Raw genomic sequence first — 25,550 nt, forward strand, 5'->3', positions numbered from 1 at the left:
GCAGCTTGAGGTTGGATAGTGTATGAACAGTCTCAGAAAACAAAACAAAACAGGAAAACACCATTGTACATAAGCAGGCAGTGGCTCTCTGTAAACTCATGTGCTCATTTGCCTCTGTGAAAAGTCTTCATAGGCAATGTTGTGATGGTGCTGAAAAGTCAGTTGAACTTGACTTCCAAAAAATATACATGGCAAAAATTTAGATGGGTAAACAGAATAAGGAACAGGAACACATAAAAAAAATATTAAGTAATACAAATTGCTGCAATAACTGCTCTTTGTGAGGCTCATACTGTTTACTTCACTGTGAATGATTTAGGGGGCCCAGAGCTTGACAGGGCCCCTAACATGCTCGGGATTACAGTCATTTGTGTGTCAGAGCTGTTGTTGAGCTGAGTTCAGGTGGGCCCAAAATGTCTGGTGGGTCCCTTGTGTCTATCTTTATGTGAACAGCTGATAATACACATTGTCACACTCACTGCTGACTCTTTTACTCAATTACCATTTTAATTTTTGTAACATTAGCCTATATTTGCTGCTGCCATGGCTCCACCCGCTGAAATGGGCCCATCCTAAATAGGTTAGGGGATTCCCAATCCTATTCCAGGCATGTGATGCTCATTGCTGACACACAGGATGACGTCGGATTTTAAAATCCCCATCATGAAACAGTAGATCAGCGGGCTACCCTCTGACACTTAAATCCTCCGCCTTTACCTTGGTGGGTATTTCATTTGGTTATTCATGCTAGCATAATTTTGGGGGGTAAAGTGGGGCATCTAATAAGCTGTGGAAATTTTGCCCTGAGCCAGGCTTTCTAGGCAGCCCCTGCTGTTTGTGCAAAACCCTCTTCATTTGGTTCCTCTCCTACAAAATCATTACATCTGAGCCACAGAATTTGATATTCATTTTCCAGAAACATAGATCCTTGGTAATCTTTTAAATACCTAAAGGACCTTTTAATAAAAACTTAAAGGTCCAGTGTATAGGATTTAGGGGCATTTTTTTTATCGGTGCATAACCTAAAATAATAAGAATAATTTTATTGATACCTTAGCAGGAGCCATTTCTATCTACGTTTAGAGTGGGTCTTCCTACACAGAGTCTGCTATGTTTCTAAATTAGCCCAGAATGGAAAAAGCAAACACTGGCTCTAGACAGGGCTGTTCTCATTTTGACGTTGACCACCACAGTTCTCCTACATGGTTGGAAAATGGAAGAAGTAGGCTACACATCCATAGTGGTCAACATGTGCATCAGGAAAGGAAATTAGGCAATTATTTTATTTTATTTTTTAAAAGTATATATATATATATATATATATATATATATATATATATGTGTGTGTGTGTGTGTTCAGAACAGAAATGCTTTCTTTGAGTACCGGAGTGCACTCTGGCATCAACTGGGCCGTTTCTAAATTCGGAGCACTGTTGGAAAGTACTGTTTGGTTAACCAGAGCACTCCACTCTGAGAGTGGCAGAGTGTACTCTGGGCGGAGAAGACAGCAGTAGAGCCCCAAACGGAGTGAAGGTGTGATTAATAACATGCAGAAACACTGTTTCTTTGAACAACAGCTCTCTCATTTTAGTGTAGAGTGTCAGATTAGATTGACGAATACACCCTATGTATGTACCCTCTGAATTACAAGAAAAAATTTCATTGTAAAACAAAACAAAACAACAAAACCAACTCTGCTCTTATCTCTCTGAATTAACAAGGTTATTGTCTTATATAGAATTCTGAGAAATATTTTCATGAAAAAATAATCTACTTGGTTTTTTGAATAAATGAAATAATTTCACTTATTATAGTTTTTCTTAATTAACAAGATTATTATCTGTAAATTCAGAGAAGAGGTAACACTTAAGTAGGATAGTAGAGTATTGGTAACATTTCAATATTAGTTAAGATTCAACAATTCAACTTTTTCACTTTTTTGCCAATAGAGTATATGTAATAATTCATCAACATACCCACATGTTCTCAGAATCAATTAAGTTTAGTTCTGCTATATTATTCTGACAATATATAGTAAAGTGTCACTTGTAGCTACTCTGTAGATAAACATCGACTGTTAAAATGTTAGAAATAGCCAGCTGAATACATTTTCTGTTGGTGGACTATCCAAATGAAGTGTTACACAGGAAAACAACACAGCAGATTTTTCCCCATGAAAACTTTTCAAAGAATTCTGGGATAACAATCTCATTAATTCAGGAAAAAACACGGTAGTTTTTTTTCTTCCAATGAGCTCCTATAATTTATCATACTTCCGTGTCTTTCGTGCATCTAGCCTCATCCCCACTGCACAAAAAAAAACCCCAAAAAAACAAAAAACAAAAACGCAAACGTCTGACTTTTTAATGCAATGGGAATGCGTACAACCGGTAATCTCACCCGGTTCAAATGAGTCTGCAATAGACGCGGGTTTTGATTGAGTCCGGCTGCGATCGGCATTGGCGAGAACGCAACATCCGGGTAAACCTGACAATTTCAGCCCTTGAACCGAGGTGCAATGATGCGCCGTCACTAATTAATAATAATAAAACACTGATCCAAACACATCTGCACCGAGTTTGAAAGAGGGACTTAATAAGACAGAGATAAATAACGACAAGAACCCACTGAAAAGTTCTCAAAGACCTCTGCTTCCGCCGCTGTCTGCAGTTTACCTGTTCTCCTACCTGTCTGTGACGCCGCGCGCGCGCGCGCACGCAAACACACACGCGAGCTGACAGAAAGGCCGACTCGCTCTCCAGCTGTAAATTCAGTGGCAGTGGGAATAAAGCCATTTAGCGGGTTTACCCGTGCTTTGTTTGTGCAAATTGCTGTGGGAGTGCGGTATTAGATTTATCTTTCATAGTAAAACAGGATGCTGAGCTGTGTAACCTGAATGTAATGATAGCACAGCCTATGAAAAGCACACACTATTAACCCAAGGCAAGGCCCTGTGGCCTGAAAGACCGTATTTAGGGATAACGACTCCCATATGTTGCCGTGCACGTCTAGTGGCTGACAGCCGCAGCGTAGTATCTGAGTTTACTATATATGGGCAAAGCCAGGCAGAGCGAGAGCTGCATTAGCTTCCGTGTTTGTGTGATCAGGGAGTGCACAGCCGGAGGAGCTTCACTGTTTCATTCATTTGTGAGGAGTAACGTCAAGCAAGTGACCAGCAGGGAAAATGTCGTGGCATCCGAGTAAGTCTGTTTATTATTAATTGCTTTGGCAAAGAAAAAAATGCAATGGAAATTTTATTTTGGGCGACACTATTCAGCAGATTGAGCTAGTCAGCCAGGTAGCTTGCAGCTAGCTAGCCTCGCCCATAGCTGCATGATTTTGACTATTCCTCTCGCATACGAGAGACAAAAACCCAACATTGGCAGCGGTTCATTCACATATAGTATACACGCATGTTTGATGAGCACGGGGTTGTTGTGGATGTGCTCTGGTTCACAATGCAGCTCATAACGGACGGTTAGTTTAGCGTTAGCCAGCTGAGCTAACGTCAGTGAGAGGAAATAGTTGTGCCTACATCGCATTGTTATGACATGTCCAGACAGAGGCTGGCTGACTGTCAGGAGCCTCTGCTGGGGAAGTAGCTCACTGAAACTGGGTTTGTGGCCGCTGAATTAAAGAGCATATCCGTCTTTTTTTTTTTTATGTCGAGCTTTTGCAGATATAGTCTTGATAAGAGATCTGATTTTAGAGCCAATGCGGAAGCCCAATAAATGCAGCAATCTCGTTACAGCTTTCTTGTTAGTTGTCAACCAGGGGTCCTTGAGGAGGTTCCCACGGGGTCCATGGAAAAATGGGGAATACTTTATTTTCACCCTTTAAGTCACTATAGAATTGCAGGGTTGACACGGTCTTTTTTTTGGTCTACACTTAGTGTACTTACGCAGTTTGGCAAAAAGAGCCTTTTCTACTTTTCTCCATATATGTACAATCTTTTGCAGAGGGATTGAAGTTGCACTGTGTGGTTCCTGAAGGCTGTTTCAAAGCACTTTTGCATGAATTTGGTGTATCATTATCTACTTATATGCTGAAGTTTTTTATGGTGCACTTATAACAATTCCCCGATCTTTTTTTTTTTTTTTTTAAAGAAAACATACTGAAAATATTTTTAGATGGCTCTTATCACAATTCCACTTGGTGCAGCATTTGTGTTTTTGACAAAATAACCAAGGGAACAAACTAAAATGTGTCTTCACAAATTGCTCTGAAGTCAACAGAGTGTAGGATTGTAATAAAGGTTCAAAACACTATACACAAATAATACAATCACAATCCCACTTCAAAGTAGTCTCATACTGTAGGTCCTGTTTGTGTATGGGTCTGTATTTCAGGCCTGAGTGTGTGTAATCTGTCAAATTACAACATAATGAAGAACTGAATTTCCTCTTTTTTTCTTTCCTTTTTTCCCCCGGACACTGCTTTGACAGCTCCATATTCAATTGACCTGGCTGTTCAGTCAGTGTCTGGAGGGAGGCAATGTGCAACACCAAGAACGATTAATGAAGAACTAAGTGATGCTGATTAACTGTGCACACGCATCTTATCTGAGAAGATAATTGGTAGTCCAGGCAGTACATGTTATAAGATTTTTGGCACTATCAGCTCATGTAGCCCGAGATTTTCAATGTTATGTCTTCTGTCTGCATACATTTCCGTATACTGCAGTTCAGTTTAAAACTTTTTTTGGCGTGCTCATTTAAGTTGTGTTAATTGTATTTATCTAAATGACATGTCTTTCCCATAATTTCTACTCTTTTAGAACATGTATTCGCCAGCCTCCCACAGATGGAGAGGGGCGTGTCAAAAGTGATCGGAGGCGATCCTAAAAACAACAACTTCTTGTACACCAATGGGAAGTGTGTCATCATCAGGAACATTGAGGTAACGTTCATCTTTTAAAAGCCATATTTAACAAGTGTTGTTAGCTTGTTTCTTTTCTTTTTTTTAATCCTAGTCATTTATACCAATCTGGGTCTTGTGGTCTTTGGCCATTATTTATTCTGACATTTTACTCGCTTACCAGTTACAGTTATTTACTTTAAATGTGTTGAATTCTTTTCTTTCTTTTTTTAAAAAAAATATTTTTATTGAAGGCTTTTTTCATATAGAAATACAAAAGAGAAAAGACAGACAAATAACAAAAAAAAAAAAAAAAAAATCGAACACAGTGACCCCCACATCCCTGGTAGAAATAACTACTTAGATAAATTAAATTTTCCCATGTTTACGACCAAAAAATGAAATAAAATCCGATCAAGTAAGGCATGAGGGCCCAAGTGTTGATAACATGTATGTCACAAACATTAGGTAGACAGAATAATAAGGGAGTGGGGGAGTTTTGTACTGAGTTGCTAGTTTAGTGGATATAATTATGGTAATAAAGCCATGAAAGAACCCAATATTTTCTCATAGTTTTTTCGATCCCTCCTCACACTAAATACAAATTTTTCAGGTGTACTATAGGATGTTAATTCATTTAACCATTGTCTCTGCGATGGAGGAAGCTCATAAATGTGTTGAATTCTGTCAGTCATGTTTTGAACAGTAAGTTAACACCCACCACAAAATGCACTGGATGCACTCCAAAATTTAGCCGGCACAGGGCCGGGTTACGCCGCTTGAAATTATGCTCTGCCTCTGCCAACACTTGCAAGCTGTTGTAAGAATAAATTAAAGTTTGGCTGCAATAATAATTGAACTGGTTGACTTCAAAAAGTGGTTAAGCATTTTTTCACTTCCTTACATTTAACTGTTACTAGTTAAATAGTCATCCTCAAAAAGAATCTTATAACAGTATCTCCACCACCTGCTGTCAGCTGATAGGGACTCAACTTCCCACCTGCGCTGCATTTAAGAGCTCTCCCTGCTCCTGAAACCACAGAGCGCACACAACAATGGCACAGTCACGTGGAGTGCAGCCTTTGCTGCACCTGTAACCCCACCTATGGGTGATGTCAGGGTGTATTGAACACTGAGTACAGCAACGAGGTGAGAACTTCAAACAGTGGAGGTCGGCAGAAATAAGATTCATCTGGTATTCACTTACTATACCAGAGGGGTATCCCATCAAGGTGGATTAAGGAAAAGATTGGCTTAATTTGATAAGTCTCACTACTTTAAGTGAGGGATCTGTTCCATGAACGTGTCTTATGTGGGTCCCCGCTCAGTAACCATGGTAACTTAGTCTACTCCATGGCAGAATAACTGTCAAACTTAGATTAGCTGCATGTTAAAGAGTCCCAAAAGACAGATCTGTAGAACAGCCCACCGTCACTTTTGCCCTGTATTTCAATAGTTTTTCTCACAATGTGACCAAACATGGATGTATGTGTTTGATTTGGTTACAAAGAACGTAATAAAAATAAAGATTGCAAAAAATCATGTCTCACCACTTTTACTGTCTTAAAAAGACAAGTAGATTATTCAATATAGGCCAACCTATTTCAGTGAATCCTTATTCTATTCAATATCACCCTGGTTTTAAAGATCTTTAGACTGGAGGCCATGTTGTAGCCACGCCCAGTGGACTGGGTAGACTGGTTTGCAGTTAATTTAGCTGTTTTAAGTATTTTTTTTTACTGCAAATGCAGTGTTTGTGTCAGTTCTCCTCAGTACTCCTACACAATCATTTTATTATCTAGCCTACTGATAACACAGACAGAGCTATAAGCCTGTCTGTCTATTCATGTTCATTATCAAATACAAATTAAAAAATAAGTAGGCTTGTATGACTTATGAATTTAGTCTTTCAGCTTTTTTCCCCAGGCCGTCCTCCACACCCTGTAATGTATATACCGCTTTATTTTCCTCATAAATCTCCATCAGCAGCGTTTACTCAGCCTCTGGAAGAAAAAAAAACGGCACTCTAATTTTTCCCTTTTTCTGACTCATTTGATTGTCTTTTCGTGCATCCGTTCATCTGGGCTTCTTGTGTGCACCAGGCTGTGAGCACAAAGCGAGGTTATGCAGCCTGTCCAGAGTCGGCCTCGATTAGATGAGGCTAGACTGAGTTAGTGGAACGACTTGAGGCCTAATTGGGAGATGGTGCTAGTTTAAGCTGGGCAATTTCAGGTGAGCTTGGCTTTCTTAAGCTACGTTGATGGAATAACACCCTGGAAGAACCGGTACAAAAACAGACATATTAAAATTATTGATTCATTGAAACACATAGATTCGGAAAATTTTAACTGTTTAAATAGTCCGTAATATTGATACACCGTTACCAGCTGCACTTTCTCGCTCTTATTGTTTATGTTTACTAGAGTCACGAGTGTTCTCTGCTACTAACCAAGAAAAGGAAAATCGTTATATCTTTGAAAAATTAAATTTAACTGTTTCTAACTTTATTGTTAATTTTTCCGTGCTGCATTGAAATTGGGATTGCATAGCAAAGTTTTTCAAGGTACTGTGTTTAAGTTAGAAATTACAGTGTCATGATACAAAATGTAATGAACATTTCTAAGTGACAATTTGGGCTACAGGTTTGAACTCCCACCTTAGTTTTTTTACTTTTTTAATTTGTGGTTTCTGTGTGTGGTGGGATGTTGTGTGTGATCATGTGCGGGATGCCTCGAGGAGATGTTTGGGCCCACTCGCATTACTGTGGACACAATCGGGTTGTGTCAGCATAGATCCTCTGTCTCTTTAAAAAGCAAATCTCCTCATCTAATAAGTCAAATATGATCACAAGCAGTAGGAACAATGGCCAAAACCTTGAAAAATAAGATCCATGTTACAAAATAAAACTGAATTCTCCTCTGACTTCATTGATAAGGGAACTGGTAGTGTGCCATTTGTCATTCACAGACCTGCTGATGTTTCACATTCACTGTCTTTTGCAGAACCCGGCTATTGCGGACATTTACACCGAACATGCCCATACAGTCACTGTTGCCAAGTATTGCCCCAGTGGATACTACATTGCATCTGGGGGTAAACAGCCTACCTTTAAATACTCAGTAATACTAAATATGTGTATATAGCTACCACATAAGTGTTGATACTGTAATAAAAATGTTGTTTTTGAATCCTTTTAGATATAACAGGGAAGGTTCGTATCTGGGACACTACCCAGAAGGAGCACATTCTCAAGTACGAGTACAACCCTATTTCAGGCAAGGTCAAGGACATCGCATGGTCAGACGATAGCAAGAGGATTGCTGTTGTCGGGGATGGACGAGAGAAGTGCGTATGAGGGTTTTTTTTTCATGCATATTCAAGAAATTAATCGTGTCAGCCTCACTAAACTCAGACTAGCACAACCAGAAGCCTGTACTATCAAGCAAGTTCCACATACCCAAGATGTCTCTTGGCTGTCTCGCTGGCGATCAACTCACTCGGTCTCAGTTTTCCTGTTCAGCCCTGAACGTTTTCACATGAAAGAGGCGGGGCTGTTAATTATGAGTGACATCATCAGAACCATAAATGATATACTTTATATGATATGAAATTACCTGCAGGAATGTCTTGTTTTTAGGGACAGCAAAAAGTCCTAAGAGTGAGAGGTAAATGATACCCCATAATCTAACAGAATAAGATGTATAAACACTAGAAATAATGTCCAATATTAAGAGAAGGCAAAGGCTTAAAATATGTGAGGTATTATTATATGCAGGCCTTTGATTTATGTATAGAGAGTATTACTGATGTTTTTTTACGTTTAATATTCCAAGGTTTGATGGCATTATATTTCAATCATTGATTTTCTTTTTGATGTCATGGATTTGTACAAAATATGAACAAATGTTTGTGCAGTGTGTGAATGAACTGTGCATCACTATTGAGCAGTGAGGAAACTGAGCAACACACCTGCCGCACCAAGTACGCAGAGGAAGCCTCAATTGATAGTTTTAAAAAAAAAAACCATAGCATATGTATGCATGAAGTAATATTCTGTGTATACTCTTTTTTTTTTTATATCATCCTTGTAGACTTGTGTATGTTTTTTTTGTTATTTTTGCTCCTCTGTTAACCTCACGGAACAGTTTTATGCATTGTCATCTCTTGGTGTCTTGCTGTAGGTTTGCATCAGTGTTCCTGTGGGACACTGGCTCTTCAGTGGGGGATCTTTCCAGTCACAGCAAAATAATCAATAGCGTCGACATAAGGCACACACGTCCTTTTCGCCTTGTCACTGCCAGTGATGACACCACTGGCTCCTTCTTTGCGGGGCCTCCCTTCAAGTTCAACTTCACAATGCGTGTGAGTTTCAGAGATTAACATGTTCCTTTTTTTCCCCTCAAAGCATTTGTGCAGCTTTTTGAAAGGGGCATTTTCTTTTAAACAAATTAATTGAAACCAAGTTGATTTAGTTGGACCAACTGGGTCAACTTACAGTCTTAATTGTAACTAAATATTGACCTTCAATAAATGCAGAAGTAGACCAAGGAATTTTTCTGTGACTTTGAGCCAGATTTCTTCTTTTCAATGCCCGTTGGCCGTCTCAAGTATGTCACACCCTGGTGGTTTTTGACAGTGTTGCCTTGTTTGTCTGTTTCCATATTACATAACCCATTTCCCCCATAAATACTTTGAGACACTGAGAGCCAAGCTGAAAAAGCAGGCCTTCCTTCTAGACACATGCACCATATTCTGTCCACTACTTAAAAATCCTTGTACATTATTTAGATTTCAGTCTGCAGTTGGTTTTCTCTCTGCAGTCATAGCACATTCTGTAACACTCATCTCAGTTATAATAATTGCATATTAGTCACGTTATACAATAGATATTTATAATAATGGCCAAAAAGTTTCCATTTTTCTGTTTTCTTTGAAAAACTATCAGTCAAGCAGCACTCCTTGAGCCCCTGTCCTATTTGTTGTCATGATTGCTTATTTTACATGTGAACTTACTGATCCAGCAACTCCTTGCATGGATAGTAGAAGGCTGTACAGTACAGTGCCCCATGCGTTTTTGGATAGACACAGTACACTGGTTTGATTGCAATCTTCTTATCTCTTAGTAGTTACCCTGATGACATCCTCTATGTTGTATGTATGCAATAGTGGGACTTGAATGTTGCTATTCTTGTAATGTGCACTGCCGTGCATTTCTGTAACATTATAATATTTCCCAGTTGATCTTTTGTGTTATCAAACCTAGGCTTTGTTCAGCCATGATAGTCTAAAATAAGGAAGGGCTGTGAATTGGTCAGTTTTGAGATTTTGTGCTAAGTCTTCTTTCAAACTAATGGGAAGAAAACATCCAAATACACTTCGAGGTGTTTACTTTAGTTCACTTTTCTTTTCTGGAAATGTATACAAAAACCCCCCACATATTTAAGTAGATATGGTCCCATTTGCATATTTAAACATAACACTTCAGAACATTTTTAATACAAAAAAATAATTGTCTTAATGTAAGTGATCAAGTTGGGAATTTCCATGGTGACATTTATTAGTTTTTACCCCAGTGTCTTATTTTTGGTCTAAAATGTATATGATTTTACAACACATATCTTTAAAGACTCAAAAAAATTGTCATAAACTGAGCCAAAAAGCTTTACTTTAGTGGCATTAACATACACAATACACAACTTACACATTTATTTCTAGGACTATATTGAAGTTTTTGGGTTTTTTTAGAGGGATTTGATCATATATCATTCACAGCCCAATTTATAAAATATTTTGTTTCTAAAAACATGGTATATTTATTTATTAGTTAAAATTTTTACTCTATCCACATGTGGTGTCTTCTCTAAAGATGATGGAGAACAAATACATGTATTTGTTCCCTTTGCCAGTTTGATTTACATGTCATGCCTTATTAACTGTCATGACAGGTTGAATGTCTAAGAGAATGTCACAGTGCCAAAAAAATACTAATATGAACTGTATATTAAAATGCACTGTCTGTCTTAATAGATAATTTTTCTGTATTTTTCTCCCTCCTGTCTCTGTGGACTTCTATAGGACCACACACAGTTTGTCAACTGTGCTCGTTTCTCTCCAAATGGAGCCCATTTTGTCACCGCTGGCGCTGATAGCAAGGTAAGTGTTGGACCACCAGTTGTGACCATATGACATTTTTGAAAAGTAGAATTACCTTTGCCAAAAATAATCTAAGTAACTATCACTGTAATATTCAATAAAATGAAACCTAAATTAAAGTACAATTAAATGAACCCTTTTAAAGCTGAACAACTGTGTTTGATTTAATGCAAAAACACTGGGAGAAGGCCATGAACTATTTAAGGAGACATGGCTGGAAAATTAGCAGAAATTAGAAAATAAAGACGATCCAGGTTTGAAAGGGTTACATTACTAACTTTAATTTAAAATAAATTACAGAACTATTTGTCAGTCTGTAGGCAATTGGCAGTGGAAATGCATCTTTCCACAAATCTTTCCTTCACACACAGCAAACACATGCTGCAGGGGGGAAGTGCAGGGTCAGCCATAAACGGTGCCCCTGGAGCAGTTTGGGGATTCTGTGACTTGCTCGTGGGCACCTCGGTAGTGCCTGGGAGGGTAGCTGGCACCTCTCCAGCTGCCAGTCCACAATCCATACTTGCTTCATATGATGACTTGAAATGGCTCCCCAAACCAAGTCCTTATGGACTGAGATACTCCTTCTCATAGTACAAATATATTAAGGGTTGTCTCGACCAAAGTTGCATGTTTATAAAACTGTATTGTTTCGTAAACAAAAGAAATGTTCCTCATTTTTGTAATGTGTGTCATTTCCACAGATTTTTCTCTATGGGGGAAAGGATGGTGAAATGGTGTGCTCTCTGGGTGGAGAGAAGGCCCACAATGGAGGAATCTATGCTGTAAGTACATTTGTTATGTAAAAATAAATATTGGTTAGTTGGATGTTTTTTTTTTTTGTTGTTTTTTTTTTTTAGGAGTGCCAGCTATAATCAGGGTTGCCATGTAGCGTGCCTACCGTGAGTGGACACAAAGTGCTTCTGTGCCTGTCAAATTAGACATTATGCTTGACTCAAGTTACTGATTTGATATGATCATACGTTTAGTTGTTTTCCACGTTCAGTCATGTTGGTGCTGATTAAGGACACTTGAACAACACACAACTTGCAGCTTGGCTTACATGCATATAAATATCATGTCTTTGCCTTTCAACCCTCCCTCTTGCTTTAAACCCTCCAGGTCAGCTGGAGCTCTGACAGCACCCAGCTGATCTCTGCCTCAGGCGACAAGACCGTGAAACTCTGGGATGTTGCTACAGGTACAGCCGTCACCACCTTCAACCTGGGCACTGATGTGACAGACATGCAGCTGGGCTGCCTGTGGCAGAAGGATCACCTCCTCAGCATCTCCTTGTCAGGATACATTAACTACCTGGACAAGAACAACCCTGACCGACCCATACGCACCATCAAGGTCAGACTCTATTCCTGGATATTACCAGTGGACTTCTTTGACGCTGAATAAACCTTTTAATCGTTTAAGTTGATGTTACCTTGTTAAAGTAAGAAAACGACTGAATAGAATTGCTACTTTTGAGCATCTGAAAACATGTTAATGTTGAGGATGAATATCTAGACTTTTGTAACATTCATTGTCATTTGTGAAATGTAATTTGGCATCTGGAAATCATACAGAAGTTGGGTAAGAGAGGGTGGGTGGTGTAAAATGAAGCCCCTCAAAATGTCAGCGTGTTGTGGACTAACTTGGCCATAACACTAGATTTGATACATTAATGTGTTTTATATGTCGCAGAAGGCAGTAGGACAGAAAATGCCAGTAACTATATATCAGGTTATTACAGAAGCATCCAAAATAGTCATGTGGCTTTAAGTGGAATGAATGTGCTGCCCGATCTCTGGTTAAAATGTCTAACATGGGTTTAGGGGATAAAATTGTATATGAACTGTTCTTATATGTATATTTAAAAACATGTTCTTGTTCATCCTACAGGGTCACAGCAAATCTATTCAGTGTTTGACAGTTCACAAAAAGGATGGAAAACCATACATCTACTCGGGAAGTCATGACGGACACATCAATATCCTTTCACAAACTAAATAGTGCAAATGATTATTATAAAAGTCCTTATACTGTATGTAGATTACAGCACCTTAGGTCATTTAGAGCTGCTATACTAGATGTAAATAGTTCTTAAATCTCCAAAATATGTTGACGTTATATTGCATGTAAAACAATAGCATAGCCCTGTTAACTACAAATATCCCATTTGAAAGTTTTTTAATAATGTGCTCAACAAAATTCTAATTCTTGAAAATAGCATTTACAAAAAATCAAATTAATCAATCAACAGTGTGCAGTTTACACTGCAATACAGTACAGGCGCATACTTAAAAATACTTAACGTAATTTTACAGAAACTTCATGTTATATCACAGTAACACATATTGCTAAATCACATCAATATGCAGGCATTACTACTGTAAGTTCACATTACACAGCTGAGATTCCACCATAATTTACTGCAAAAATGATACAGTAACTTACTGAGAAAGTAATATAACTAGTAGCCAGTAATTTACTAAATATGTACAGTTAAATATTTTACAGTGTATACTTTCATCACAAGTGTTGCAGCAGACTAGAATAGCAGCTCAAGAGTCTGATGGCACTAAAACTCAGGGTTTACCGTTGTTGGCAGCTTATCACAGGTCATTTAGTACCAATTAAAGCACTTTCTGTGAAACTGAAAGTCTCGAAGCTCAAATGAATTGTCTGGGGAGGATGTCGTAATATTACTGGTTGGTACAGACTTACGTAAGCGTGCGCGTGTGTGTAGGGTTGTGATCACCTCTTTTTCTGTAATGATAACTTCCATGTCTACAGCTGTTTTTTCCCTTAACAAATGCCTCACATGTCTGGAATGCAGAATCTGGGGAGAACGACTGCTTCACGGGGAAGGGTCACAGCAACCAGGTGAGCAAGATGGTGATAGACGAAGCCGATGAGCTGGTGACGTGCAGCATGGATGATACACTGCGCTTCACCAACCTCAAGAAGTCGGAGTACAGGTAGGGGTCATTGCATGTTGCTGTGCAGACGACAACTATGAGATAAACTCAGTGGGGATTGTAGTTATGTTCTGCATTTTGTCTGGTAACGGTAATGGAAGTCAGTTTGAGCAGAGCGGTCATCTGGAAGAAAGCTGCTAAAGTTTTTAATTACATTTTGTTGCGTCTACTGGTAATGGGTATGAGCAGACGTGCCTATGCTTGGTGATCTGTCACATAGAAAATAGATAGTTCCATAATATTGTTAATGTCGCACATGCATTCAGAAAGTAATCTTGGTCATCTTGAAAATCTTTCAATCTTCCATTGATCCTAATACTGTCTTTTCACTTTATACTTGAACTTACTGTTTGGCAAAATGTAGTTTAATCTACCTCACTCTGATAACCATAATCCTACATAAAACCTATCACTGCACAGTACTACATACTCCATACTGCTTACCTTTATACTTACCTGCAGTGGTTGAATGAGAAAAAGGTGTCCGCTTATCAGTTTTAAATTTGCTTAAAGATTTTCTTGAAAAGATCGAGAAGCCCAGACACACCAAAACCGACATCAGAGAACTAGCAGCAACAAAAGCCGACTGTTGTGTCACCTCATGTCGTCTGTGTCCAAAGACTGCAACCTGTGGCAGACCAGCATGTACTGTATGTTGTGTGCCTGCATGAGAGGAAATAAGTCCTCATACCAACAGACAGCCGTAGTCTTTAATCATCTCTTAAAAAGGGAAACTGAAAGATTACCAAGATGCTAGTTAGCCAGTTATCACATTAACAACACAATGTGCCAGTTAACAGTAACTCACACCACAAGGAAACGTTTCTGCTAGAGAGCTTAATGGCTAAAGAAAAACAATCTTACCTTTCATAACAAGTTTGCTTCAATCTCACTACCGCTTGACTTTAGCGGTTTGTTTACTTTCCTACTACTTTTACTTGGCGTTTCTCTTTTCCTGCGTTGAGCTGCCAATCATAGTGATTTCATTCACTGATGGGCTCCACTTTCTTCAATTCAACATGCTGAATTGGCAGAAAAAAGCCAACCAGGGCTTTCGAGGGCCAACATCACGGGACACACCACAAAAAATAGGCTGACAGACGCTCACTGACAGGTCGGCTTGGTGTGTCAGGGCACTTCAAAAAATGTTAAATATCAGTGTCCTATGCCTGTAGGCACCCTGTTTTGGTACAACAGTAATAGAGAATGGCTGTCTAATATCTATTTAATATCTGTCTTTTGTATTCTTGTAGCTCAAACTGAATATTTGCTTTCGGAATTTTGTTCATTTTATGTCACAATAATTGGTTATACTATCAATAACCCCAACTGGTGGTTTTCAGTGCTGGGGATGTGGTGAAGATGGATCTCCAGCCTAAAGATGTGTCCATAGCAGCAGGAGGGCTGACACTGTCTGTGTGCATTGGGCAGGTAATGCCTTTTTCTTGCCATCACGGCCTAGCTTAGTTCTTAGTTCAGTGTTTCATCTGGAAACACACATTTTTCTGCTGTACCATCACCGGCCTGATATTTATTTGCAAATGTGTCTATTTGATGGCACCATTATTATCTCTGGCAATTTCTAGATTGTGTTGCTGAAGGATAAGAAGAAAGTCTTCACATTGAATGATCTCGACTATGAACCAGAGGTTGGAGCTCTCCACCCTGGGGGCACCACTGCTGCAGTGGGCGGAGCAGTAAGTACAAATCTTAGAACACAGATCATCCCGCCAAGCATGAGTTTCGTCAGTTTTGCTTTGTTTTAAAAAATGATTTGATTTAAAGGGGAAACGGCATTGGGATGCCTGTAGTAATCATCCACTTAAAGTAACCATCACAGGAAACGGCACATTCTTTGTCACGCTCTGGAGACATTAGATTTGAGACTAAATTCCATTTTTCTCCTTAGGATGGGAAAATCCGTCTGTACTCCATTCAGGGCAACACCCTGAGGGACGAGGGTAAGACTGTCGAGGCGTCAGGGGGGATCACAGACATGGCCTACTCTAATGATGGAGCCTATCTGGCTGTCATTGATGATAAGAAAGTTGCCACTGCTTTTATTGTGGCTGACGACTACAAGGTAAACATTCATCTGACCTATGTATTATTGTTTATATTTATATATAATTATTGCAAATTACTCAGTATGCAGTGCCTATAGCAGTTTTGTATAAATTAGTCTTTTTTTTTTTTAATGAATATTTCTCAATCATTTTCTCAACAGGTCAAAAATAAGTTTTACGGACACCACGCCAAACCAGTGACTTTGGCCTGGTCACCTGACAATGAGCACTTTGCGACCGGTGGGATGGACATGATGGTGTATATCTGGACAGTTAGTGATTCGGACAAAAGGATGAAGCTCCAAGGTAGGTCATATAAGTCTTCATGTGGATTCACATATGTCTGGCCTGTATTCAGATATACAATCATGTACTTGGAGGTTGCTCTGTTTGAGCTGTATAAATCCACCCTGCATGAGATGCAAACATGCAAAAACAAAGTCAACAGGACATTCTGAGCTACTTTGTCATAAATACAACACATAAGCAACCAGTGTATTTGTTTACAGTGCAGCCAAACAAACTTGCGTAGGTTCGATGAAGAAGTCATTCAAAATTAAATAGGTTTCATGCTGTGAAGAGTAGAGAATTCCCGCACACCTGTCCTATTACTTTCAATAAATTTTATTTAAATACACAACAATTCAGTTCTCAGTCCAGCACTTAACCTGATGAAGGTCTGAGGACTGAAACGTTATGTATTTACATAAACTTAATTGCAAGCAATAGGACAGTGTGCAGGAATTTTCTTATCTTCACCTGCGGACAATTTCCTTGCAATTCTCCACAAGTTGTTGAAGGTGAGCTTGAGCTTAGGTTTTAGGTTTCATGTAGTGAAAGTGGTTTTCCACACGACAGCAAGGTGCAGTTAAGCTGGTTACCTCACGGTGGAGTTAAACGTTTGCGGTCAGTTGCCTGTTCACTGTGACTGATCCCTCTTCCATTATTCCCTGCAATATTTAAAAGTGGCATTACCTGTGAGTGTGAAACAATAAAAGTCCTGTTTTTTTGTGGCTTTAATTTAAAACAGCCATAGATTATGTTCAGTTAGTTTGTTTGGCTGATGTCAATAAATTATGATTAAAAAATTGCGATGCAGGATTACATGCATGTATCATTTCTTATGAAGCCAGAATGGGAATGATGGACTCCACCACTAACTATGCAAAAAGTAATTCAGAAAGAGGTATTAACAGAATATAAAACCATCAATGGGTGACCATGCATAGTATCAAGTCAGTTATTATAATTATATATTAGGAAGGACATATCCGAATGTGCTCAAAATCCCACCCCTCCTTATTGATTAAAAAAAAAGGCTATATCGCAGTCAATTGTGATGGCTCTCGTAAAGTGTCATGTAATGCTAATTTTAAAAGGGATCATCTTCTCACAATGCTGTGCTAAATTCTTGCCAGTAGCTAGCATGTCTACTAGCTAATGAACAGTCCATACTTACTGAGCATATTCCACTTGCTAGCTTTGCATCTGTTAGTGTTACCATCAGTTGAGGGGAAACGTATTATTGTAACACTGTACCAGCAATAAAACTTCCTTCAGTTGGGACATTTATGAACATGTAATGTGAATATCAAAATATTTTTTTTTTGCACTGGAACTGCAGTTTTATGCAAATAAGTAATATTTTGCTTAAAAAGTATCAGGAGTAATTTCATTTAGTGGAATTTGGCCGATTTGGGAGTGTTAATCAATCAATAAACCATCACTAATGTCATCAATCCTAGCTCAGGCACATATAGTTAATTACCCCCAGACACCCTGGTAGACATGGTCCCCCCTAGTGTTGACTCGGTGGTTACAGCCTTGGCTCAGTATGTATTGATTATTAAACAAATTGAAGTTTGCTGCAAATATTTGCATTTTAACTTCTGCGTTAAGACATTTTTTAAACAAGGTTGTTTGATGCTTTGATGTCTGCAGACACTCACCGGTTGCACCATGTTAGCGGCCTGGCCTGGGTTGATGAGCACACTCTTGTCACCACCTCCCATGATGCCTGCGTCAAGCAGTGGACTATTCAATTCTGAGCTGCAAAGAGACAAACATCCACATCTCCAGGGACAAGGACTACTGTAGATTTCAATCTTTTTCTTTTCTTTTTGTCTTCTTTTTTTCAAATTTACTGTATTTTCACTATCTATACGGTATACTATGCTGTCTGTAAACATCTGAATTGTAAATGGTTATAACCAGGGAGAGCTCCCATAAAAATTATTCAAGATACGTCTCTCTGATGCGAATAACCTCAGTTTACACAGAGACAAATTGTTGAAATATGCGATGTAACCATGAGTGCTTTTACATCCCTGCGAGCTTTATGGACCCACAGTAATATTTGTAAGCTCAACATTCCATAGGTAATAGCTTTCACTCAGTTGAAACTGATAGCCTTGTATGTGGTTTGGCTCGGTGTTTCCCAACGTAACGGATAAACTAAAGTTTCTTTTCTTCCTTTTTTTAAAATCAACAAAATCATGTTTGAAAGAAATGAAACCTTTTGGTTACATTCCTTAAATGAGACGTAACTGATTCTAACTGCAGTTTATTTTCAAGGTTTTAAGGGTCTGGGTATTTTTTGCTTTGTCATAGGTTTTCATACTTTTTATGTTTCATAACTCTTCCTGTTGGACTGGGGAGCAATAATAGGAACTGAAAGAACAAAGTATGTATACAATCAAGATGCTGTCTGTTCAGTTGAAGGTCCCGTGTTGTTGCTGTGTTTGTTTGGACCCACTATGCTTGTCGCACTTACTTTTATTGCCCATGTCTTTATGCATTTGCTTCCAATGTGGAAGTGATTCAATAATAATAACAATAAAAAACACTTTTTATGCAGTTCCCTTTCATACAGATTTGCACTCTTTTGTACTTGTCAAACACTATTGTGCAGATTTTGTAATGGGAATCTTCATCATGATTTCATGCATTCAAATGTACACTGCTAATACCAGTAGGGGGCCCTGTGGTGAGGTGCAAAGAATGAGAGCAGCAGGTGAGAAAGCCTCTGCACAAGATTTTCCTGTGACTGGAATAAGTTGGCCTTGGTCCCAAATTAATAATTAGTCCAGTTATAACACAAGCCAAAGGCTCATGTCTTTGAACTCGGAATTATGCAATACCCTATTATTGATATAGAATTTATGGTAGTATTCTAGTGCCAAATACTGTAAATGTAGTTACATAACTAGGCAATAAAGACTCAGGTGTTTCTGTTGTCTGACAGGTTTTAAATAGCTGATGCATTATTATTAAGGATTATTCCAACTGATATGTTTAAGTGGGTTTTTTGTGTAAAAGTAAAAAAAGCCAGTTGTGGGCAAAGAAAAGTGAAAGTCTTTTCGTGTTTAAATACTGATTTGGCTCAAGTTCTGCTGCATATGTTGCCTTTTTAACAAAAACTAAAAACAAGCACTGAATCTTAGACAGAAGAAGGATTGAGCCAGCTTAGGTAAGGTGAAATCTTGCTTGGGTTTGTTTTTGTGCTGGGGGGTCGTTAAGTGCTTGGCACTGACTTTCAGTTTCTCTCTACAACAATAGGTGAGGTCAGCTGACGCAGGTCACACCCTCTATTGATTGCCCAAGTGAAACCAGACAGGGGCGGTATTTCACTACAAGCCTAGCTTATAAGAGTAAAATCTGAGACTTCAGTAAACAAGCACTGAATCTTGGACAGAAGAAGGATTGAGCCAGCTTAGGTAAAGTGAAATCTGCTTGGGTTTGTTTTTGTGCTGGGGGGTCGTTAAGATAAGATAAGATAAGATAAGATAATCCTTTATTAGTCCCACAGTGGGGAAATTTCCAACATTGCAGCAGCAAAGGGATAGCAAAATAGAAAGATAACTGTGCAAAATAAACTATATTAATGAATAAGTACAAAAACAAGGAATGTGCAGGATAAAGATAAAGGAAATAAAGCACAGAGGACGACATAAACAAATAATATATACAGTATTTACCACGCCGAGAAACTCAACAGTTAAATAAAGAATGTTTACAGTTGCATGGGTGAAAGTGAAATTGCACTTGTGGTATTAAGCTGTACAAGTGGAGTCAGTTATTGTTGTGTGTGGTCTACTGGGAGCAGTGCTGGTTGTACAGTCTGACTGCAGCAGGGAGGAAGGACCTGCGGTAACGCTCCTTCACACACTTGGGGTGAAGCAGCCTGTCACTGAAGGAGCTTTCCAGTGCAGTCAGGGTGTCATGCATGGGGTGGGAGTCATTCTCCAGCATGGATGACAGCTTAGCCATCATCCTCCTTTCTCCCACCACCTGCACTGAGTCTAAGGGGCACCCCAGGACAGAGCTGGCCTTCTTGATAAGTTTGTCAAGTCTCTTCCTCTCAGCAGTCGTGATGCTGCTGCTCCAGCAGACCACTCCATAGTAAATGACTGATGCCACTACAGAGTCAAAGTCACTCCTGAGGACCTGAGTCTCCTCAGCAGGTATAGTCTGCTCTGACCCTTTTTGTAAGTACTTAGCACTGGCTTTCAGTTTCTCTCTACAACAATAGGTGAGGTCAGCTGACGCGGGTCACACCATCTATTGATTGCTCAAGTGAAACCAGATAGGGGCGGTTCAGCTGGGCGGAAACAGCTGTGACTGTGTTCAGGTACCTAAAAAGGCACAGACTGCGCTTGAGCGTCAGCCCACACAGGGTAAAGACCTGCGAGTCTACCTGCGCGAGTCCACCGAGCAAGGACACAGACTACTGCTGCCGCCTGTCTGTTTTCAGTCTGTTTTCAGTCTAACGCACAATGTGTCTCTCACGCATCCCGGTCATTATCGGCATCCAGAAAAGACGCACAGTCTGCCGTACACGCAATCCGCAAAACCTGTCCGCTCTCCCAGAAAGTGGTCCCAGCCCACACTCACTTACCTTTGGTCTTTGGAACTGTCAGTCCGCAGTTAACAAGACAGAATACATCAGTTCACTGGTGAAACTCTCAGACATTCAGGTCCTAGCCCTGACTGAGACATGGATCCGCCCAGAAAACTCAGCTACACCAGCTGCACTCTCTGAGTCCGCTACACTAAGCCACACCCCTCGCTCCACTGGACGAGGAAGCGGTGCTGGCATGCTCATTCCTGACAACCGGTTTTTTTCCACACTGGACCCGTTGAGCAGCAATACAACATTTGAATATCATGCTCTAAATGTCACTGCTCCCATCAAAGCATATATTCTGGTTGTGTACCGCCCACCAGGGGGTAATCTGGATGGCTTTGTCTCTGAAATGGACATGTTACTCTCTGACATCCCTGATGATGGCACACCACTGATTGTCATGGGAGACATGAACATTCACGTTGACAGTACTCTGGCAAACAACTTTCTGGCACTCCTCTCCTCCTTTGCACTTGTACTAGCTCCTTCTCCTCCCACCCACAAAGCTGGTAAAGTCCTTGACTTGGTGCTGACTCGTAACTGCTCCATAGCAGATGTGACAGTTACCCCACTACACCTGTCAGACCATTTCTTGGTAAAATTTGCAGCTACCTTTCCGCAATTGCAGACATCCACTCAGAAAATTTCCCTCCGCAGAAACCATAAATCCCTCACAGCAGCACAGCTGTCTGATGAGGTGAGCTCTGCCATGCCTGACCACTCACACTTCTCCTCACTTTCTGTTAATGAGGCTACAGAAACACTCTGTTCCTCTCTGCCCCCTGGTGTCCAAACCAGCCAAGAAAAAACAACCAAGTCCATGGCTCTCTGAAGTCCTGAGAGAACAAAGAACTGGACTCAGGGCAGCAGAAAGAAAGTGGCGTAAATCCCAAGAACCCACTGATTTGTCCTCATACAAACAGAAACTTGCTTCCTTTACCTCTTCCTTGCAGTCCGCTAAGAAAGCCTTCTATCAGAACAAGATCTGTGCTGCTACTGACTCCAGAAAACTGTTTATGGTGTTTAACTCCTTGCTTTCTCTTCCAGCTGCTCAGCCTTCCACTACACTGACTCCAGACATGTTTTCCTCCTTTTTCACTGAAAAGGTGGCTGCAATCAGCAACCAGTTCTCTGAGCCTGACCGGCCCAGTCAGCTCAAACCCACTACTGCCGCTTCACTCGGCTCTTTTTTTTTTTTTTTGTAATTTATCTTTTTATTAGGAAATGTACATTGAATCAGATCATTCAGCAAATCAGAAGGACCTGTCATTTCCAACAGAGAGACAGTCTGTACAGGATCAAGAGCACAGTATCTATGAATGAATCCTCTTTCACTACAACCAAAGTCTCTCAGTCCAGTGTCCATTATGATTGGTCCGTCAACCATTTCTTTTCCTTTTGTTTGTAGGTTAGAATTTAAATGAAAACACATAATGAACTATTTGCATCCAGAGAGAGAAGATACAAACAAAAAAAAACAACCCTGTAGCAGTTAGTTAGCTTTTAGTAAAATTGTTAACAGATGAGAAGTAATATCTTGGTGAATGAACTCATGATGAATGGATGTTCCTTCAATTCATTATTTTGATAAAATCAGGTCTCATAGGTTTAACAAATTGTACCCATCTTTCCCAGTGTTTAATAAATTGATCCATCTTAAGGCTGAGAAAAAAAGTAACCTTTTCCATAATGTATATATCTATTGTCAGATCAATCCAATTGTTTATTGTGGGCCCAGTCCGCATCAACCAACATTTAGTTAAAAACTTTTTCCCCGCTGCTAACAATATACCCACTAGATATCTATCAATACCTGCAAGTTCAGGTGGGATATATCCTAAGTACATGGTTTTGAAATCTAGTGGTATACGTGTCTGAAGAATAGACTGTATTGCTCTATGTATATCTTTCCAATAATTCTGTATGTTTGCACATCCGCAGAAAACATGGTAGTGATTTGCGGATTGACAACCACAGCTTCGCCAGCACTGAGGACTGCCATTACAGAAATTAGCCTTCACCATGGGAGTGATAAAGTAGCGAATAATATTTTTCCAGCAGAATTCCTTCCACGTGTGAGATTTTGTGCTTTTCCACTGAAATGTACAAATGCTCTCCCATTCATCAACTGTTATTATCAGGCCTCCTTCCCTTTCCCATTTGTTTCGCATGTATTTCGTCGAGTATTTTTCTAGGTTTTGAAGATTTTTATACACTTGAGAGATTATCCCTCTTTTAGTATTTGATTTATAGGCATCAATAAACAGTTGGGCAAGTGATCTACTGGCTTTCCTAGCGTCCTTGTTTGCAATTTTTTAATTGTAATAATGCCTTAATTGAAGATATCTGTAAAAATCCTGCTTTTCTAGTGAAAATGTGTCTTTTAGAGTTTGGAAATCTAAGATGTCATTATTCTGTGTAAGACTGCTCATCACTGTAATACCCTTTTTAATCCATAGTTTAAATCTATCGTCTAATTTATTAGGTGCAAAATCTGAATCATAGGCACACCAGCTTAAAATTTTAACAGTATCTTCTAGCTTATGTTCTCTGATTAGTGATCTCCAGACTTTTACCCAAGGGTTCTCCAATTTATCTATGTATTGTTGCAATTTTTTATCTGGGAGTATAGCCTGTAAGTGGCAATCGGGTATTATATTACATTCAATGTCTTTCCATTGAGCTTTGTAGGATGGATTACACCAGCATCGCCCTTATCTGTGCTGAAATGTAATAATTTCTCAATGAGGGGCAGACCCCAGCCTCCTTTCTGTTTTGATAACTGTAACGTTTACAAGTTTTGTAAAAAAAATGTAAATTTAGAACCGCTTTTGTAGTATTTTTGTCTGGTAAATAACATTTTTTTCTCAATTTCCTGTGTATATATTAAATTATCTCATTTCAAATTTTTTTAATTTGTTGAAATGTACCTGGATCTTGATTTTGTGCGTGTAAATTCTCCATTTGCTTCAGCTGGTTTTCCAATTCAAGTAATTTTTTTTGGCGCATCTTTTTTTTGAGTGAAGTCACAGCTATGATTTTACCCCGTAAGACAGCTTTTGCTGCATCCCATATCATAGCTGGTGAAGTTTCTTCATTATTATTTTCTTTAATGTACATCTGAATTTCGTCAGTCTTTTTTTTTTTAAAGGATGAGTCATTGAGAAGACTAGAGTTTAACCTCCACTGTGTATTTCTCCAGCAATTTTCCGGATCGAGAGTAATATAAATTGGGGCATGATCGCTGAGGTCTATTGTGCCTATGTCTGAGTCCAAAATCCTTGACCTGTCTTTACTAAAAATTATGAAATAATCAATGCTAGTATAAATAGAGTGGTTATTGGAGTAGTGTGTATATTGTCTTGTGTTAGGGAACATTTCTCGCCATATATCTATCAGGCCTATGTTGCTCATCAATTTTTAAAATTTTTTACTTATTCCTTTAGATGTGCGTACTAGATTTGAGACATCTAAATTTGGTTGCAGATGTAGGTTCAAATCTCCTCCACATATTAGGACCTTTAGTATAACTCACAATTATATCGAAAATCTTCTTAAAAAAAGAGAAATCGCATCCAGGAGGGGCATATATATTCAGCAGGGTAATTTCTATTCCTTCTAATGTTCCTGTAGCTAGAATAAACCTACCTTCCTTATCTTTCAGAGTAAAAGTTGATTCAAAAGTTATTTTATTTGAGAACAAAATGGCAACACCTCTCTTATGTTTAGATTTGAATGATGAAAAGAGTATCTTTGAAAAGCCCATTTTACTTAATTTTTCATGCTCAATATCATTTAAGTGAGTTTCTTGGAGAAAGACTACGTGTGCTTTTTCTTTCTTCATTTTTGAGAGTATTTTACTTCGTTTAACCGGATTCAGTATGCCATTTACATTGAAGGAAACAATCCTCAGTTTTTCATTTGTCATTTTCCTTTAAGTAACCTCCAGCTGCCACAGAATATCTGCCACAGAGCTAATCTCTGGTATAACACAAAACTAAACTAGAACAGTTAACAACTTCAAAAGAACCAATGAAACGCCATAATGTAGCTTCCAAGAGTGAGGTTTTTATGAATTGACCTCTTAACTGACCAGAGAAAACCTCTGGAGGGAAAGCCTCCTTAAACTCCTGTAGAAGGGCCCTCCACAACAGCTAAGTCCATGAAATGTCCATCCTGCTAAGTGTTGTATGTTTTTAACCTCCAATTATTCTTATTTCAGAAGGAAAAGAGAGAGAAATAAAGAAGAAACACAGATAAAGAAAAACCGTCAACTTTGGTATTCTTGGGGAAGAGGCTTAATAAAATTCAATAGTCTTTTATGTACTATAATTAGCCTTCATAATACAGTCAGTTTCTCTTGTTTGATGGTGAGGGGTTTTACTGAAGTGGAGTGTGTGTTACCTCATGTCCGGGTTTTATCAGCTATTTCCATCGTTAATTCAAACAGGTGACTGTCGTCTGAAAACCTGAAGCTTTTCTCTGATGTCGGCTCCCCGAGATGATCTGCTGCACCTCGTTCGTCCATCTCCTGCTATGTGCCACATATGTCGGGTCATTTTCTCCAGCGGGTCCTCTGGTGGTGGGACAGCTTTAACC

General features: G+C 39.2%; 2 protein-coding genes across 2 annotated transcripts in view; both read left to right on the forward strand.

Moving 5' to 3' along the window:
* Positions 1–2,971: 2,971 nt before the first annotated feature.
* Positions 2,972–18,901, forward strand: wdr1 (WD repeat domain 1). The gene is made up of 15 exons (XM_042502374.2): positions 2,972–3,200; positions 4,778–4,899; positions 7,860–7,950; positions 8,055–8,202; positions 9,039–9,219; positions 10,933–11,010; positions 11,712–11,792; positions 12,130–12,363; positions 12,901–12,988; positions 13,823–13,979; positions 15,323–15,410; positions 15,566–15,676; positions 15,889–16,062; positions 16,207–16,351; positions 17,987–18,901. The coding sequence occupies exons 1-15, from the start codon at positions 3,185–3,187 to the stop codon at positions 18,091–18,093; spliced, it is 1,821 nt and encodes a 606-aa protein (XP_042358308.2). The 5' UTR covers positions 2,972–3,184; the 3' UTR covers positions 18,094–18,901.
* Positions 18,902–19,719: 818 nt separating this feature from the next.
* The window catches only part of slc2a9l2 (solute carrier family 2 member 9, like 2), a 133,142-nt gene continuing 127,311 nt past the window's right edge, over positions 19,720–25,550 (forward strand). Inside the window, exon 1 of the mRNA XM_042495739.2 lies at positions 19,720–19,761. The gene's annotated coding sequence lies outside the window, so the exon portion shown is untranslated. The remainder of the gene's footprint in view (positions 19,762–25,550) is intronic.

This window comes from Plectropomus leopardus, chromosome 2 (genome assembly GCF_026936395.1).
Source record: "Plectropomus leopardus strain MGB_pleo_1.0 chromosome 2, ASM2693639v1, whole genome shotgun sequence".
Classification (NCBI taxonomy): domain Eukaryota; kingdom Metazoa; phylum Chordata; class Actinopteri; order Perciformes; family Serranidae; genus Plectropomus; species Plectropomus leopardus.